The 19,306-nt window shown below is 40.9% G+C and overlaps 2 protein-coding genes across 2 annotated transcripts; one reads left to right on the top strand and one right to left on the bottom strand.

The window, feature by feature from the left end:
- Nucleotides 1-146: 146 nt before the first annotated feature.
- Nucleotides 147-8,252, top strand: LOC128762444 (gastrula zinc finger protein XlCGF57.1-like). The gene is made up of 4 exons (XM_053870726.1): nt 147-236; nt 1,169-3,224; nt 3,685-3,873; nt 8,057-8,252. The coding sequence occupies exons 1-2, from the start codon at nt 188-190 to the stop codon at nt 2,644-2,646; spliced, it is 1,527 nt and encodes a 508-aa protein (XP_053726701.1). The 5' UTR covers nt 147-187; the 3' UTR covers nt 2,647-3,224; nt 3,685-3,873; nt 8,057-8,252.
- Nucleotides 8,253-12,473: 4,221 nt separating this feature from the next.
- LOC128762493 (gastrula zinc finger protein XlCGF17.1-like) lies at nt 12,474-14,791 on the bottom strand. Its single transcript, XM_053870800.1, has 2 exons — nt 14,612-14,791; nt 12,474-13,886 (listed from the first exon to the last, which is right to left on the bottom strand). Exons 1-2 carry the CDS (start codon nt 14,673-14,675, stop codon nt 12,880-12,882), a joined length of 1,071 nt encoding a protein of 356 aa, XP_053726775.1. The 5' UTR covers nt 14,676-14,791; the 3' UTR covers nt 12,474-12,879.
- Between the last annotated feature and the right edge of the window lie 4,515 nt (nt 14,792-19,306).

Below are 19,306 nucleotides of genomic sequence, written 5' to 3'. Positions count from 1 at the left end.
TCTTTACACCGCGGCGCTTTTTGTTTATGATTTGGGCCCTGTTGTTGAATCCGGGTCCCAGCGGACCTATATTTCTTTTCTCGGTGAGGTACACACATTCGACAGCAGGTGGCGGTATTGAACTGGGCCTTATCAGCAGGCAAACGAAGAAGAGGCGTTTCCGCTAAAGGTTCCACAACAGACGCTCATGGGCCCTGGGCTGGATCCTCGGGACGAGATGTCTGTGAAGAAAGAAGGTAGAACACCCATTGACAGTTTAGGAAGTGACGGCCGCCGGTTGAAGCCTCGAGCTTTAGCCCTCGTCTCTGGTTGAATGATGTGACTGGAGTTCGGGTGGATATCATGGATAGCAGGGGTCAGTAGCGATTCTAGGATCAGAAGTTTGGGATGCTGAGTGCTCAGATGGAACCTCGTTGTTATGCTTACTTTGGGCTGTCAGTCCGACATTTGAGGAAAAAAAAGGATTCATTTCTTTGATCGAGAAAAGCGTTATGTCGAAGGAAAGTTAAAGTACTTCGTTACGGCTAAAGACTCATGGACTAGAATCAAACAACTCAAATTGAGAACTGTAAATCCACATTGCATTACAAAATAAAAGCCTCCTGAAAATGATTATTATTCCAATTTGTCTTATTTCCTAATGATTTTCATTATGTTTTCGTGAGTCAACGATATTCTCTGAAGCCTCCTGGCGACCCCTGCTGGGGTCCACTGTCAGTTTGTCGTGAGCACATTCTGTCTACTCAAGTCAATTAAGACAACAATACTAAACGTGCGCATACGAGGACCGGCCCTCCGACAGTGTTGTCATGGTGGTGGGTGCTGAAGCACTCTGCACTTGCACATTTCTCCTGACTGCATCAAAAATGTCTGAACGAAATGGAGCATAGTGTGTTGACCACTGAAGCAGGCATGCTGTCTGATACCAAACAACACATAGCCCTGGAGAAAAGCAAATGGCATGAAACAAACCATTGATGGTTGGTTTTGACAGGCATCACCAACCTGCTGCGCCTGGTTGTAATTGTTCTGCAATCTGTGGTTCTGCGCTCCATGCAGTACTGAGGGATCTTGGTAATCCTTTTCCTTGTTACTTTGTCTGACCAAAGTCCTTCACTGGTACAGCATAAGCACAATTGTTCAGTAACTCAAGTGTGTGTGTCTGCAGATGTCCAGCAGCTGCTGGTGAAGGAAGACGTTTCCGCGGAGCAGCAGTCATGCAGCTCCAGCCTGAGTCAGGTGGAACCAGAACTTGGTCTCATTAAAGAAGAAAAGGATGAAATAAAAGAGGAAGAAGTTGATGGCTCCCAGCTCTCATTCACTTATGATAAAGTGAAGTATAAAGATGATGAAGACCCTCCAATGAGCAGCATGACTCAGACAACAGAAGCCGCCAACCCTGGCCACCAGAGGTCACTTGCTTCTGACTCTGACACGGATGACAGTGAAGACTGGAGGGAGACCAGCAACCCTCAGTCAGGTTCAAACTCTGTGAAGAGCCCAAACTGCCCCATCAGTGAGGAGAAAGATGACTCTGATCACAACGCATTGATCAGCTCTGGATGTGGCAGCAAATCTTCTTCAGTGACTGGACTGTCAAAGCATATAAAATCCTGCTGTAGAGGGCCTTTGACTTGTTTGTTTTGTGGAAAATGTTTTGAAAAAAGAGAGCAGCTAGAGGTTCACATGAGACTTCATGCTGGTGAAAAGACTTGCATCTGCTCTCAGTGTAACAAGTGTTTCGCCGAGACTGATGCACTGGAGGAACACATGAAAAGTCACGCTAGAGAAAAACCTTTCATCTGTCCTCAGTGTGATAAACGTTTTATGGACAGAGGCAGCCTGAAGAAACACAAGATAATTCACACTGGACAAAAACCTTTCATCTGCCCTCAGTGTGGGAAGGGTTTCACTCAGAAGGGAAACCTGGTGGCACACATGCGAATTCACAGCGGGGACAAGCCTTTCATCTGCTCCCAGTGTGGCGCTTCTTTTACCCAGAAAGGGAGCTTAATGGCACACATGAAAACACATACTGGAGAAAAACCTTTCATCTGCTTGCAATGTGGTGAATGTTTTACACGGCGCAATAATCTGAAAGTACATGAGAAAATTCATACAGGAGAAAAACCTTTCGTCTGTTCTGAGTGTGGTAAAAGTTTTTTGGAGCGGAAGAACCTGAAGGCACACTTGATCATCCATACCGGAGAAAAACCTTTCTTATGCCTTCAGTGTGGGAAGGGTTTTACCCAGGAAGCGAGTCTGAAGGCCCACATGAGAATTCACACTGGAGAAAGACCTTTCATCTGCCCTCATTGTGGTAAAGGTTTTACGCAGTTGGGAAGCCAGAATGCTCACATGAGAAGACATACTTTAGAAAAGCCTTTCATCTGCTCTCAATGTGGTAAATGTTTCACTGAGAAAGGGAGTCTGAGGAGGCACATGAGACTCCACACAGGAGAAAAACCTTTCATCTGCCCTCAGTGTGGGAAAGGTTTAACGCAGTTAGGGAGTTTGAAGGCGCACATGAGAAGACATGCAGGGGAAAAACCATTTATCTGCTCCCATTGCAGTGAATGTTTTACGGAGAAAGGAAGCTTGAAAAAACACTTAAAATTACGACATCTGGAGTTTGAAAAAGAGTGATGCGTTTTTTTCTTCTTACTTGTGCATTAAGTGAACAACTGCAGACTGGATGACCTCACTTTCTCTGGAGAGCACAGATGGTAGGAGCATAAGTTCTTGCTCAGGCGGCTGTCTGATCTCACTGGAAGCTTTTAGGTGTTTTATGGGTATGTTTACTGATCATATGGCTTTGGTTTATCTTGTTGAAACATTTTGTTGTGTTAAGCTAAAACCTTTTGTGGCTTTCATTCATTCTGTGAGCTATTGATGTGAGGCAAGCTGAGGAAGCGATGGCATGTCATTTTCATTGGGAAGTTATTTGTTCATTATTTGTTTTTTCATATTTTTACAATCTTAATTGATCACAATTGTAATGTCTGTATGTCATTTGTCACTGCATATTGATAAATGTAAATTTAATTAAAGTAAAAATCTGCCATACGAAAGGACGAGCTATGAAAAAAATGTTGGGTGAGCAACTATCAAGACAGTCTCTCTCTGTTCAACCCCAGCAGACATTCTTCTTCCTCTCAGTTGGCGTGACACCAGACTGCAGCATGGTGAATCTGTTCGATATGGCCCGCTAACTAAGTGTAGAGGTCAGTAAATTCAATGTTTCACGTTTTCTTCAGACTGCTCTGTCGGCTTTATTTAGAGGTTAAATTGAGCCGTCTGTCTGCTGTATCTCATGTCTCTTGACAGTTTACTTTAACTATGGACCTGTCTGGACTAATTTCTTAGATGATATTCAAGAAATATTACAAATAATGTAAATAAATTACAATTTTGTCATATTCTATTTGCCATACACACTGTCAGTCCATTGTCTTGTGTGATGAAAACGCTTTTCACAATGCTTTCCCTTATGGAAGATTTCACTAACAACAGCTCTCATTGCCTAAACAATATTTCTATGTCAAATTTTTGAAACAAGATAGGATAATGACAAACCTGAAACCTGGAATGTCCAGCGTTTTGATTTTCACCTTGTCCTGTTGTCATTGTTTATTGACTGCTACAGCCCCAACATGAGTGACTCAAGTGTGTTTGTGTCTGCAGATGTCCAGCAGCTGCAGTTGAAAGATGTTTCCATTGAGCAGCTGGAGTGCAGCTCCCTTCTGAGTCAGGAGGGACAAGAACCCAGTCTCATTAAAGAAGAGAAGGACCAAATAAAAGAGGAAGAAGAAGGTTCTTCCACGCTCTCCTTCACTTTAGTTGATTTGAAGATTGAAGATGATAATACTGATGGTGAGGATCCTTCGAACATCAGCTGGACTCGACACATCAAAACAGAAGTAGAAGACTCGCTCCCTGCCCCAAAGTGGTTACACACATTGGCATTTCAAACGAGTAACAAATTTAAAAAAAAATCTAATATGAATAAACATTTTATAAAATGCCCAAAACCCAATCATAAATAAAGTAATCAAACATGAATCAAAAAATGTATAACGAATCAAAACTTGTAACAATGTCAAAAATTAAACATGAATCAAAAAAAGAAAACGAATTAAAAAATACAAATTATAATCAAAAATGATAAATAAAAAAACTAAACATGAATAAAATAGTCAAAAATTAAAAAAATAAAATAAAATAATAAAGTCAAAAAACATAAATGGCAAAAACAAAAAAATGAATTAAATACTTAAAGACTAATTAAAAAAATCAAACATGAATAAAAGCTGGAAACGAATAATAAATCAAAAACCCAAACATGACTAAAGTAATGAAAGGTGAACCAAAAAATTGAGAAGGTGGAGGAAGCAGGAGAAGATGCTTACACACACACACTTGTCTTCCCATCTTAGTGAGGACTGTCACTGACATACATTAACATAACCCTTTCCCCAGCCTCTCCCCTGGAGTGAAAGTGATGCATGGTTCGATCACGGGACATGGATATCTTGATTAACAGTTTAACTAATTAATTAATTAAACAGAGGAGATTCATTAACATTTAGCGTAATCAATCCATTTATCTGAAGTCTCTACTTTTGTCATCATTTAATGTTCTTTACTGATCAGAGGCTATTAGATTGATTATAATACACTCCAGAGTAATGTGATTAAGACAAACGTAATTTTTATCCATTTATTTTAGAATAAAAGAAACAGGAAAGATGCAAAGATGGAATGCGAATACAGCATACGCAGATGTGGATGATCATATTTTTGACAGTTTTAATTTTATTCATGTTGTTTTTTAAAATTATTTTATGACTTTTTCACTATTGTTTATTTTATTCACTTGATTTTATTCATGTTGGATTTTTATTCATTTTTATTCACTTTTTTCATGCTTCACATGAGCACGATTCATTTTTTATTTTTGACATTTTTTATTTTATTCATGTTAGATTTTTTTATTCACTTTTTTCATGCTTCACATGAGAACGATTCATTTTTAATTTTTGACATTTTTTATTTTATTCATGTTTGATATTTTATTCACTTTTTTCATGCTTTGCATGATTCATTGTTTATTTTTGACATCTTTAAAATAAATAGTTTAGTTTATTATTTATCAGATTTTTTAAAATTGATTCTTCACATATAGAATGCTTCACCTCATATGTGTAGGATGAAGCATTTTATTCATACTTCACCTTACACTTATGGTCTACACATATGGTTGTTGGCTTGATGCTGGCACCACAGAGTGGGAGGCGACCTCCCACACCATAGTGTATAGTGCACACATAGACTGCCCTGCATTTCTGCTACTCTGCACAGGCGCTCACAGGCATTCCATGCCGTCTGACTGCAAACGCTTTTTATATCTATTTGATCTCTTTTTTCACATCCACAATATTTTCACTTGATATCACTTGTTTGTTCTTTTCGTTTTAAAACCCCCCTTTTTTAAATCCTTTTTTGAATTTATGTTTGATTTTTGATTTGTTTTTAATTTTTGATTCATTTTCAATTTTTAATTCGTTTTTTATTCGTTTATTCATCTTTGATTATTTATTGTTTAATTTTTGAATTCTTAAATTTTGATTCATTTTTGATTGGTTTTTCATTTTTGATTCGTTTTCATGTTTTTTATTCGTTTTTTGATTCCTTTTTTATTTGCTTTTTTTTTGTTTTTTTGATTTTTTATTGATTTTCCTGTTTTTATTCGTTTTTTGATTTGTTTTTATTCCTGTTTGATTAGATTTTTATTTTTGATTCATTTTAAATTTTTAATTCGTTTTTTGATGCGTTTTTTATTTTTTTTATTCGTTTTTAAATTTTTTTTATACGTGTTTGATTTGTGATTCGTTTCTAATTTTTTTTTTTTATTCATTTTCAATTCTTGATTCATTTTCATTTTATTCATGTTTGTTATTTATTCATTTTTTATTTTTTTATAATTTTTTGTATTATTCATTCTTCACATATATAATGCTTCACCCCATATGTGGAGGGTGAAGCATTTTATTCATACTTCACACTACACTTATGGTCTACACATATGGTTGTTGGCTTGATGCTGGCTCCATAGATTGGGAGGCGACCTCCCACACCGTAGTGCATACTCCGGTTAAACCATCGTTCCAACACAGTCTGAGTGTGTGTGTGTGTGTGTGTGTGACACGGTTCCAACACAGAAACACACACACACACTTCCTAGACCTACTTTTGATATTAAAGGCGGCGAGACTTATGGGTTGAAGGGATGTGGAAACCTGCCGAACTCACATGATGAAAGGTGGGACTGATACTTGAAGAGGAAGATGTAGAGTAAATCAAGATACATCCTTCTTGTGAATGCTTCTACTGACGCTTAACGCCTCGTACTCTCTCTCTCTCACACACACACACGTTTGTATTGCTCTCCAAAACACATAGCTAACCTTAACCACATATTTTGCATACATTGTTTTTATTGCCAGTTTATGTCATACATGCTTCACATACACACTCTCCTTGTGTGAATTTATGTTTTTGTGGAGACCTTTTGTCGGTCCCCACAGGTCCAAACCTCAATTTTAGGATGGAGACTTCAAGATGACTGGGTCATTACAATTAGGTTTAAGTTTGGTTCTTAAGATTGACCATTTGTTTTGGATGCTTTAGGAGGAGAGGCTGGGGAAAGGGTTATAGCCATGAGAAATCTGTCCCCACAGGGATAGCAATAGAAACGTGTGTATGCTGGAACCTCCGTAAGAGAGGAGGAGATGAGGAGCACTTGTGGGTCAGGAGGGGTGAAGACCACCAATGTTTTATGGAACCCTGAGGAGTCAGGGCGAGGAGTCCATGAAACAGATGTTGTGTAAGTACATGGCAAAAGCGCTCTGTGATTCTTATGTTAATCATCCAAAACAAATTCCTAACCTTAACCGGGACTCTGAACCAAACTGAAACCCAGTTATAATGACCCGGTTATTTTGAAGCTTTAACCTCTAACTTCTAACCAATCAACTATCAGACACTTGAGTGGTTCAACTGTATATGTGCTTCACTGGTTGGAAGAAAAATCTGCCCATGCGTTAGATGTTTATTTTCGCCTGAAAAATGCCTCAATCCTCTTCCTCGTGCACTGAGTGCGCCACTTGATGCTACATTACAGTGAAATGGTCACCGCTTGGATCCACTCATGTGACCATCATCTTCATTCTCATTTTAGCAGCAGCGAATTGTAAAATCATCAATACGTTGCCAGGGTCATCTTAGCATTCATCTAGCTGCTGAAGAATGAAGAACTGGAATCTGGAGGATGGTCACCCATCGAGTGTCTCCAGATCCTGTCCGACCTTGCTGTTTATAACGACACAGATGGGGTTTTGATTGTTTTAATTTGGGATCAGATTGGTTTATTTCAAGGCTGTAGTCTTGTTGCATCTTCAACTTTAATCACTTAATCACATTTAAACAACGTACACTTTAGAATGCTGAATTGCAGCTGTTAAGCATGACTAAATGATTTAACGTATGAAACAAATGTGAAAACCAGTGATGCAAAAATAATATTAACCGCAATTCCTCCGACATGGCGAGCCACCTTGCCAATATATCACTGCTGCAACACTGAATAGTCCGACATGTTGCACGGCTTATTTTTCATTGATGTTACCACAAGATTCTAGTCGGGACACACGAGACACAACCCCTCCATCTATTGTTTTTAAACCCTGGTGTTGATAACAAAGTGACATTTACATTGTATTTTCTTTTTGTTTACACTTTTTGGAGTGCATGTGTGTGTATGACCTTATGACAATGTTGGGATCATTTGGCTGGACTCTACAAATCCAAGACTCAATTTGAGGAAGAAGACTTCAAAATAACTGGGTCATTATAACTGGGTTTCATTTTGGTTAAGGTTAGCCATGTGTTTTGGATGGTTAGGTTTAGGGGGAGATGCTGGGGAAGGGGTTATGGCTATGAGAGGTCCCCAAAAAGTTAGAAATACAAACATGTCTCTGTGTGTCCATCCCTGCAGTTGTTCCGGAAAAGGAACAAGAAGATCAACTCATTAAAGATGACGGACCAGGACCAGCCTTGGATGCACCTCTCCACTCTGACCACCAGGGGGAAAGCAATGGCAAAGAGAGAGATGATGCGTCGAAAGCTGGGCTGACTCATCACTGGCTGCTTCAGTGGGAAGCACTTCTGTGTTGCTCGGTTTGTGGGAAATATTTTATAAAGAAAGAGGATCTGGACGATCACATGACAATCCATTACGGAGGAAAACGGTTCAGATGCTCTCACTGTGGAAAGGCTTTTGCAATGAGTCATTACTTCAAGGAACACCTGAGAATTCACACTGGAGAAAACCCATACGCCTGCACTCAATGTGGGAAATGTTTTGCATGGAAAGGGACCTTCAAGTCACATATGAGAACTCACACGGGAGAAAGACCATACATCTGCTCTCAGTGCGGTTTCTGTTCTGGTTCCAAGAAGTCACTGAGGGTGCACATGAGAATTCACACTGGAGAAAAATCCTACAGTTGCCCTGAATGTGGCAAATGTTTTTCAAACAATTGGAACCTAGGGAAACACATGATAGTACACACTGGAACAAAACCTTTTCTCTGCTCTCACTGCGGTGAATGTTATTCAGACCCACAGTCTGTAAAAACTCACATGAGAACTCACACTGGAGAAAAAAAAATTACTCGCTCTGAATGTGGAAAAACACTTCTAACAAAGGCAAACTTGGAGAGGCACATGAGAATCCACAGAGGGGAAAAACCATTCATCTGCTCTCTGTGTGGAGAAAGTTTCACCCAGTCAGGGTATTTGAAGAAACACATGACACGCCATACTGGGATAAAACCTTCATGTTCATAGTAGGAAAAAAACCTGATGATACCAGTACCAATGCGAGATGATACTCTCTGGTTACGAACAATATTCCTGCTCTGAGTTTAGAAAATGTATCACTGATTCCCCCTATTTCATTGAAACATAGAAACCATTCTCCTGTAAATTGACAATGCCCCTCTGTATTTTCATGATTTTTATAACGATGTCCATGCCCTCACTCGGTCATTTCTTTTTGTTCAATTTCTTGTTGTATGTTAGCGTTCATGTTTCCAAGAGCCTGAAGTAACGGTCAGCTTGCGTTTTACAGTCTCCGTATTTGGTATAGTTTATGTGTGTAACAAAGTTGGCTTTCGCTTGATATTGGACTTTCATACCTGCGTGTATTGCATGTTTCTGTGTGTGCGATGCTATTGTTTATTCAGGTAATGTTGCAGGAGGACCAATGGAGGGCCCTTTTGAGAGAGCTCCTTTTTTCCCTTCATTTTGTGTCAGCTGTTGTTGTGTCTCAACGCTCCTGATTTCTGTGCTAAAAAAATAAAACCTCTTTGAATGAAAAGTGTGGAGACAGAACAGAGAGTCAGCAGGCAGGTCTCAAGTCAGTTTACAGTAGTAAGAGCAACAGTATTTTTTTGTTCACCTTATCTGCCAACAGCTTCCGGCTTCAGCCTCAGTGCTGATGGAGGTCCATCCACCCTACAGCCCATTCCTTCACCCCAATGGGACGTCCACACTGGGGAGAAAAAAAGGACGTTCCTGAGCCTGGAAATGGTAAGTGCCAGCCTGACACAGAGATGACTCTGGCTCCCTGGATGCCATGGAGGCAGTGTGTGATGATATCACAGCTGCTATCTGTGTGAATCCTTCCATGCTAGTATTGTTTAAAATATTTGGCTTATTTTAGTCTCAATTCAAGGTGTGGGACGAAGAATGGCCTGTCCATTGTTTTCCCTGTTCCGCCTTGTTGCATACTAACACAAACATACAGGTTTGCATCTCTATCATGGTGGGGTCCTCTCACTGCCATAACCCTTTCCCCAGGGAGGAGGTGTGTTCCCCAAAATTGGATCAACACAAGGATAGATATGCTTAAATGCACACACACAAACGTGTGATGTCATTGGGATTTAATCATGAAGCGCAAATTAAGACACAGAAACAGAATCATTTATGTTACTGAGCTCAAGAGGCAGATGAATTACGCCAGTGGAGCAGCAGCAACGACACAAGGCCAGAATAATGAAGTTCCAGCTTCAATCATTTGCTTTCAATCTGCTGCTGTGAAAGCAGCCCTCTGTCCTTAATCCTCCTCAGATGTGTATGGAGTGGTTGCCCTGCTGGTGCGATGTGGCCACAGAGCTGCTGCCTCGTCTCGGTAAGCTGTGCGACGCTGTGGTGGATATAGAAAGAGGCAACACACATAGCGATGAGCTTGTCAGACAGGAAGCTTTATTCTTCTCTGCACTGACACCTCCTTATACCGCCCTTTAGCAACCTGTACTCGGCCACACTTCACTTTTCTTTTCTCAGCATATAACCACGCACACATGGATACTTTTTTTGACAATTCACTCTGGGTGGGACACTTCTCCTGCTCAGAGTGTGAAGAATCTCTCACTGATTCAGGGAACAAGTGTACAGTACACAAGCTTTGGGTTTTTTTTTCTTGAGTTTTAGAATGATAACTTGGCCCTGACATATGACTCCGCTTTTTGGTGTTTTTGTCCAAGAACCTGAGGCTTGTTGATGAAACGGTCTGCGCATAATGTCTGGAACTGATTTGTCTGTTGCATGATAGTGAGTGTATTACTACCCTACGCTGCTTTGATAACAATGTGGCAAGATCATGGGTCGAGTGGAATCATTGTTTGTCGTCGAATAGTTCTTTTATTCCTTCTTTTTATTGAATGAAAGCTTTTTTCTTTTAAATATACCGTTCTTTCCCATGCATTTCATTCAATTAAGAATTTCTGTCCAAAATAAAGAAATATTTTTGAGTGAAAAGTGTGTGTCTGTATGTTCATCCAGTCAGCAGCGAGGTCGCCTGGAGTCACCTCATGAGTTTTATTAAATTTGTGTTTGTGTTTTTGTGACTGACAGTAGCAGGTTTGTAAATCACCTCAACTATGAACAATCATGGAAGAAAAATACGTACCACGAGTTAAGAAGAGAATAATATGAGATAACTGGTTGCCGTGTTCTGAGTATGTCAAATAAAATTTATTGGATTTATTGGCGAGGGGCCGCCACTGAAATGATGATAATTTCCACAGTCCCTTTGACTCTTAGAATTCCATCAAATGGTAAAACATTTTGATCTAACCAATTTAATCTCCATTTGGTTGAGTTAATGTTGATCCCTTGGATCGGAATCAGGAGACAAGCGTCCTCACCACAGCATTTCCACAGAGCTAAAGCACTTCTTTGTTTACCCGGATAAGCTAGCTCTGATACTCTTTCAACAATGAAGACACAGAAGGTCCAGATACTTGGGTACTTCATCTGGAAACATTGCCTGAGATAATGGAGCTGAAAAGACCTCAAGCCTGTCTAAAGATCTGCATTATAACAATGACAGGGGTTCCGAGGGAAACAGGTCAGTGTCAAGCCCGGAACTCCACTCTTTCACACCTGCAGGAACATGCTGATCACTTTTAAAGCCTCAAGCTGGAGCTCAACTCCAAACTGAGGTGCTACAATGTTTGTATTATTATTGCTATTAGTTATTTAGGATCAGGTTTACATTATCAATAATTAAAAATGATAAAAGAATAACTAAAAGATCGGCTATTGCCACCTTTGTGTGATGTAGGTGGCGCTGTTCATAAGTGAAGTGAGGCATTTCAGGTGGCTTTGCACTCGGAAAGTTAACTATTAATTTTTGATGTAAAAATTATGCTGAATGCTACAAAGTGTCTCTTGGATCATCGTTCCGTGAGGAGTTTGTTTTTTGTGCACAAACCTTGAAGAAAATGCCATGGCATATCACATCATGAACCAGATGTTGCTGAGGATGTGTTCAGGTCCCAGTTCAGCAGCTGCAGGTGAGACAGGATGACGACTTGAGCAACCCTCTCTTGGCAGGTCTGCCCGCTGGTTCCATCAGACCTCTACTCCCTCCACTACACCAGCCTACCGAGCCACTGACAGATCAGTATCGATGTACATCAGGGAGCTCACAGGCGCTTGCTGTCTTGGCCCCCAAATGGAAGTCTTCGTCCACATCAGTATCCAACTCTTCGACTCTTCTGATGCCAACTGAAAACCCATGTATTTAGACTTCACCACGACTCGATGGAAAAGTACACAATATATAATAATGATTTGATTCTAGCTGGACTGCTCAACCTTCAAGACTGCAGTAACCTCATTATAGCCTGGAAGGAACCAGCGCCTCACACTGGTTACTGGTGGGAATCCAGCGACAACTTCCTACAGACACTGCAGGAACACCTTTCCAAGCTTGCTTCCAAAGACATCTGGAATACTTGTGGACAGATTCACCTTTGCTCACGTGTCGCCACGGTTCCTGATGAGAGATGCTCACTGAAAGAGAAGAAGCTTCCAGGCGACACTGAATGACTGTGACCTTTGGCATCTTTATTGTGGCACATCTTCTATTTGATTATTATAATAAACGTAATTACAGGAAACTATAAATGGTTATTTTGGATACAGTCTCACTCCAATACGGTGAGATCATCTACATGACTCAGGTAAAACCCCTCGTGTAAATCATCAGAAGGTCTCACCAGCTGCTTGTCCTTCACTGAGGAGGGAGAGATGAGATGATGTCTCCCATCTTAGAACACATTCGAGCATTTTTTTATACTCAGTATTTGTCCTTCCTCACAAGAATGATTTTGTTTGGCTGTTGGCTTGGTAATATGAAAGTCAGTCTTATCTGAGACCCACATAAGAGGCATGAGACATGACTCCCTCAGATGGTCTATGAGCATTCAGACTCACACTCACTCAGTCTCCTCAGTCCCAACCCTAACCTTGAATCCATTTCTCCCCTCCATGAGCTCTGCAGTGTTTCTTATAATTCCGTCTATTGGTGAAACATTTCCCGCATTCTGAGCAGCAGAATGGCTTTTCTCCAGTGTGTACTCGCAAGTGTCTCTTCAGATCTTCTCTGCGATTGAAGCATTTGCCACAATCTAAACAGCAGAACGGTTTCTCTCCAGTGTGACTGGACTCATGTCTCTTCAGCTGTTCTCGCCGCTTGAAACATTTGCCACACTCTAAACAGCAGAAGGGTTTCTCTCCTGTGTGTATTCTCTTGTGTCGGTACAGACTTCCTCTCTGATTGAAACACGCTCCACATTCCGGACAACCAAAAGGTTTCTCCCCAGTATGGACTCTGTTGTGAGCCGTCAGTTTTGCTGTTGAATCAAAACATTTCCCGCACTCTGAACAGTAGTACAGTCTCTCCTCAGGTGGGGGTCTTCCATGGACCTTTAGACATACCATCATAGAGGGACAATCGCCCCCCACTGGGCACCTAAATGTCGTCTGTCCACCATGAGTTTTCATGTGAGTGGTGAGGTTTCCTTTCCGAGAGAAGGTTTTGGCACAGAGCAGGCAGGTCAGAGAGTCTCCCTTGCAAATTTTTTTGTGCTGAGTCAGTCCAGACTTGGACGTACATTTTCTCCCACAAGCAGAGCAGCTCAGTGATTTGTCATCATCCATCGTCGGACATGCATCTGGATTCTGGGTGTTGCTTGTTCCCAGCAAAGTTTCAGTGTCATCAATGTCGGATTCAGAGGACAAGGACCTCCGGTGGTCACTGGCCGGAGTTGACCTGCATGTCGGAGGATCCTCTGTGCTGTCAGCATCATCCTCACAGTCTCCAATCTTCACCACGACAATATCAAAAGGAGGGATGCTGGTGACGTCCTCCTCCTCTTCTTCCTCTTTAACAAAGGGAGCTTCTGGTTCCTCATTGTCAGGACTGGCGCTCGCAGATCGCTGCTCCTCCTTCACCTGCTGTTGGAGGCCTGCAGAGAAACGACCCCAGTCAACCCCAAGTGTCGTCACAATCATGTCATTAATCCCACCACTGTTCGAGAGCAACACCAACCTTCAGCAACATAGAGCAACACAGGCAGATGCTTGAGTGGCACAACACACTAGGAATGAGAGTTGTCCACACAAACATGCATCTTTTTTCTACCACACCAGGTATGAGTCACAGGAAAATATCCATGAGGCCACTTGAGCGGCTTTGGAGCTCAGGCTCATATTGAACTAGCTAATAAATTATTAATTACTAGCTAGTAAATGTGTAGCGACGTAATGACGTCAACCAAAACCCGGACACGAGACCAGTGGGGCCAAGACATGGCATGGTGTGACCCAGAGGAAACGATGGCCACCACTTGACCCCGCGACTTTACAAGACGATGTTTGAATCATTAACAATGAAAGAAATGGTGATCCGAAAACAACCATGTTCTTTTCGTCATCTCCACCACTACCACAGCGGGGACCTTTAATTTGGGACCACTGTAAAACACATTATTGATTACGGCGGAGACACTAAAGTCGTTCTACAGAGCGCCTGGACTGCTACGATTCTGCGCCGAGCACATCAGCCGAGTCGTTAAATACGTGGGTTCAGCGGGTCTAATGTGAATCAACTGACCAAAGATCTATCAGAACCTTTCCTCTGATAAAAAAAGAAGCCGTGCGATTGTTCAAACACAGAGACACCCGAACAAACCTCTGAGGTCCGACTGTACCGCTGCTTCCCGGAACTCTTTCAGAACTTTGTTCGGTTCGTCCATCTCTTGGTGTTTCTCCACCACTACCGAACCATCCAAGACCCCGATAGGAACAAGAAATCTTGTTGCTTTAGGACCAAAGTCGAGTTCACCGAAACTCCTTTGTCTGTTTACTTCCGCTGGTGTCTCGCCTTTTATGCTCCGAGTCGCGTCCGCCAAGTAGAATAGTTCCGCTTTCTCCTTCGCGTAAAATACAACTTCGTCTTGGGCGAACTGAGGTCAGGTTAAGATTCGGTTAAGCACTGTCACGTCCGCGCTCCCAGCCCGCCTCCACGCTCTTTTCCACGATAGTTTTTGGGAACATATTCCCTTCCGCGTCCACTTCATGGCCCCACCCAACTCCAACATCCTTATGAAATTATGTAATCACAGCTTTGTCACTTTGCAGCGTTTTAAACCATAGTTGAAGCACATACATTTCAATAATGTGTAAACTGGGATGGATTTTTTGTATATGCTACTTTGTTTCGACAGTTAGATTGTTAGCAGAGGAGGTCTTCACAGCAGTCCTTGCGTGTGTATCCTGCCCGTTGGTCACACTTAAAACAATATTTTCCGGAGGAATTAGCACCCTGAGGAATCATTCTTCTCACTGGTTTTCACACACTCAACATTATTAATTAGGAACACTGCCAACTACTGGTCATTATACAAAACAACACTTGAGAGCACGAGTATAGTGAACAGATGATTAATTAGAAAGCAAGACACAGCAACTTGAGCGTCACTAAATGACCAGCAATTCCACACCATATTAATAGCTCCACATTTGTTTTTCGCTCATTTCATTTTGTTACGTCCGATTTAAATCGTCCGTGTTTCAAGGATAAATATACCTTCTTCTTCTGCCGCTTATCCGGGGTCCGAACAAACCTCCTCCAGCTCTTCCCGGGGGGATCCCGAGGTGTTCCCAGGCCAGACCGGAGACATAATCTCTCCAGAGGATAAATATAATTTACAGTTATTTATAGAAAGGACTTTTCCATTCTCAGTCGGCCCAGCCTCCAACAGAACACGTCCTCCACATAGGTGCTTTGTGATTCAGCCTCGCTGGAATGAAAACCCGGCTGAGAGTCACTGGAGTCTGTCAAGGCTTCGCTGTCATCACTGCCATATTAAGGGGAGAGTGACCTCTGGTGGGCACAGTGAAGAAGTTCATTCATGGATAACGGCGTAAGGCGGTCTCCCTCAGCTTCTAGCTTCATGGGTCGACCCACGGTGCTGGATGGAGTCTCAACTTTACTGTCTTCAATAAGCAGGAGTGAATGGCATTTTGGTAGAATCACTGTTCTCTTTAAACAGACCGGGTTGTTGCGCTTCCTGGAGCAGACTGAAGCTGCATGGCTGCAGCTCAGAATAGGTCTTCTAGCACACAACAAAGTTAACACACACACAGCAATTCCAAACGTTTCCATCCAGCCATTGTTTTTTTTTACTACTCACTGTCAATTCTAACTGACAAACAACAAATCACAGGGTTGACATTGTAGTTTCTGACATACGTTCAGTTTTCTCATTTTTAATCGTCCTAAACCTATATTTTCTTTACATATCTTCAAGCTGAAGAGTATTTTATCTTCTATTTGTTTACATTCACAAGGTGTACGAATTGCGTGGAAGCATTTTTTTTTTACGCTAGTAGTCTCTCAATGAGGCGCTGAATCCTGCAGAAGGCTTTTATTCCTTTTTATGAACTTGCATCTACCTATCCATCCATCAGTCAGTTAAGTTTTAAAGTGTAACTGCATAAGACGGAATATGCACATAGAAAATATCAGAAAAAATAAATATGAGAATCAACTTCAAAGAACAACTCTGTTCATTGAGAAGGGAGAGAATAGAAACTCCATAGAAAGAACACCTGAGAAAAACAACACACAAAATATATATATATATATATATATATAACAAAGCTAACAAAGATTTTGAAAGCAATAGTGTGATTATATCTCATTTTTCACTCAAATTGAATTTTAACTGAGTGAATGTCTGCAAACACATAAAAGCATGTTTGTGAACACACCTTGATAACGCTTGGTGACACAATCTCCAATCCTATGGCAAGATGTCCTCGATCACACTCAGGCCGCCTTCGTTCAACATATACAGCCAATGACTAGTATCTCGCTCCTAAAATCAGCCTTGATGCACTTTTTAAAAACGGTGGCAAAATTTGCCGTTCTGCCCATAAGAGGGGGAAAGTGATAGAATCACAATCTTGAATCTTGAGCACAGAGTGCCCCTTATTTGTCCCGCAGCGGGGAAATGTTGGACTTGTTGGATCTATTTTTGAATTTTGAAAGAGTTAAATCTAATGCTGTTGTAATATATTCTCACTATGATGTGGTTTAAACATAAATGATGCAATAGTTATCTCCTGCAAAAGATAATTATGATAAAAGTTGAAAATTAAACATTGAATGCAGGCAAATATTTATGCTGAATGTTTGTGAGTAGCTAGTAAAATCTTCGATGTATGACTTCATTTTACCCTTTCCTCACTAGTAGCCATCACAAATTGGCGACCTCCATCTTGATCTTAGATGCTCCCTCCTCCTATGAAAACCTGGCCATCAATTCAGACATTTGTGACTCCGCTTGTCTGCCTGTGTAGAGGTCTCTAAACCATACATCATGGCAGGTCCCTTGTATTGTATTGTTTGTAAAGAACAAGTACAACAATACGTGGTATCCTCAGTTTAGACAGAACCTGGCTGATTCAACAAGTTACACATGTGTTCAAAGGTGCTCATTCAGAGAAACAATGATTGATGTTTGAGTTCTGGACCAGCAGGAGACCTAACAGATATTTCTTGTTGATGCCAGTGAGTGTTTGTGTGTGAGTGCTTGTGTGCAGTATGTGTGTATTAGTGTTGAGTAGTAACTTCTCGAAGGCTCAAACGTTGTATTGCTCAGTCTCGTCTGATAAATATCACAGCTGATGATGAAGTAATTTTCTACTGCTCGCACGTTTGATTGTTTTACCCCTAAATTACAGGGTACAGTACAAACTAAAAGTAGTGAAGTCTTTTTTTACCTTTAGTGTGACTAGATTTTTTTCAAAAAGCATGACTCAGTCAAGCAACGACTGATGAAAATAGAATGTTTCTATATTTTATCGTCTGACTTGAAACAGCATCATGTAACTTTAAAATAATACAATCTCGTTTTTTTTCAAGCTCCAGCGGTCCTTCTTATGCCACCAGAAAGTTATTGGCTGACTCGATAATATCTAATATTATAAGAGACAATGCATCTAGTACATAATATCATGCGACATTAACAGCAGCTTATAAATGATTAAATATATTTACCTGAAAAGAGATGTGATATGTGATAAACATGACATAACGTTTTTTTTAATACTTATATATATATGTATGCATCCATAGCGAGACTGGAGTCCGTTTGAAAAGGAGTTGGCTGTAGTTCTGGAAGGCCTGGTCAACAGCAAAGGTTACCCTTGAACCGTTGTAAAATGTGGTCTGATCAGGGTTATCTAAATACTCCATTTGCGTGGGCAGGGGCTCGGTGATACCTTTGTTGATTTTGGATAAAACAGTGTTGGAAGAGCCCAGCGTTTGCTAGGTAGCTCAGAGGTGTGAACTTTTCCCCTCTGTCAAATGATGCAATTTGAAAAGGAGGGGTCTACAGGTGGGTGACCTGTGTGTGTGCACTTTGTCTGAACAATGTTGTCTGAAGACAGCGAGGTTTGCCTTCAGACAAACCAATGAGGTTTGTCTTCAGACAGACCTCTCTGTCTTCAGATTGTCTCTTTTGAAGATTCAAATGTCCGGGAAAGAACTCACATCTCCTCAGCAAATTAACCGGCTATCACGGACTCTGTTTCAGTGTCTGAGAACTAATGCTGAAAACTAAAAGCATTTCTTCCTTTTGTTTTATCCCTGTTCACTCAACCTTATTTTCTGAAAACTAAAAGTATTTCTTTCTTCTGTTTTATCCTTGTTCACTCAACCTTATTTTCTGAAAACTAAAAGTATTTCTCAAACAAGTAGAAATTATCTGTTTTAAACACTTTTTGAAAAAATGCCGCATGAGTCGGTATCTGTGTCATTTGAACTATTAGTGAAGACTAAAAAAAGTGTTTTCTTTCTACTGTTTTATCTTTAAGAAATATTTCAAGAATGAAAAACTGTTTCATAAGATGCTAAATAACTTCTAAAATGTTTATACCAGAAATAATATTGTAGCTACTAACACGTTTTGATTATTTAGTCTACAATGCAGAAACAGTTGAACATTGACTAATGCTGAAACTTTAAGGTTTTATTTTCAATATCTCAATTTCATCCTTTTTTTCCCCCCACATCCTTAAGGTAATCCCACGGAGCCACATCAACCCCTCCCTCCCGCAGACCCTTCCTGACCTCCTACCGTGCCTAACCATTTGTTGAGGCTGTGAAGATGCAGCTGACCCCTGCTATGCATCTCACAGGATGTAGCTACCCCCTCGACCTTCATTATTTTCCTTCCTGTCATAAAACAAGGGGGGAGGGTTTATTATTTTCCTTCCTGTCATAAAACAAGGGGGAGGGTTATTATTTTAATTTCCTGTCATAAAACAAGGGGGAGGGTTATTATTTTAATTTCCTGTTGATATAAAAAAGGGGGAG

Source organism: Synchiropus splendidus, chromosome 7 (assembly GCF_027744825.2).
Source record: "Synchiropus splendidus isolate RoL2022-P1 chromosome 7, RoL_Sspl_1.0, whole genome shotgun sequence".
NCBI lineage: Eukaryota > Metazoa > Chordata > Actinopteri > Syngnathiformes > Callionymidae > Synchiropus > Synchiropus splendidus.
The sequence above is the reverse complement of the archived record's forward strand: the minus strand, read 5'-3'. Positions and strand labels throughout refer to the sequence as shown.

Bases quoted from the DNA above. Each gene is read 5' to 3' on its own strand.
- LOC128762493 (XM_053870800.1), bottom strand. From the start codon at position 14,675: ATGGACGAACCGAACAAAGTTCTGAAAGAGTTCCGGGAAGCAGCGGTA. The intron at 13,887-14,611 runs GTTTGTTCGGGT...GTTTCTCTGCAG, and splicing joins GGTACAGTCGGACCTCAGAG to GCCTCCAACAGCAGGTGAAG.
- LOC128762444 (XM_053870726.1), top strand. From the start codon at position 188: ATGGGCCCTGGGCTGGATCCTCGGGACGAGATGTCTGTGAAGAAAGAA. The intron at 237-1,168 runs GTAGAACACCCA...GTGTGTCTGCAG, and splicing joins GATGTCTGTGAAGAAAGAAG to ATGTCCAGCAGCTGCTGGTG.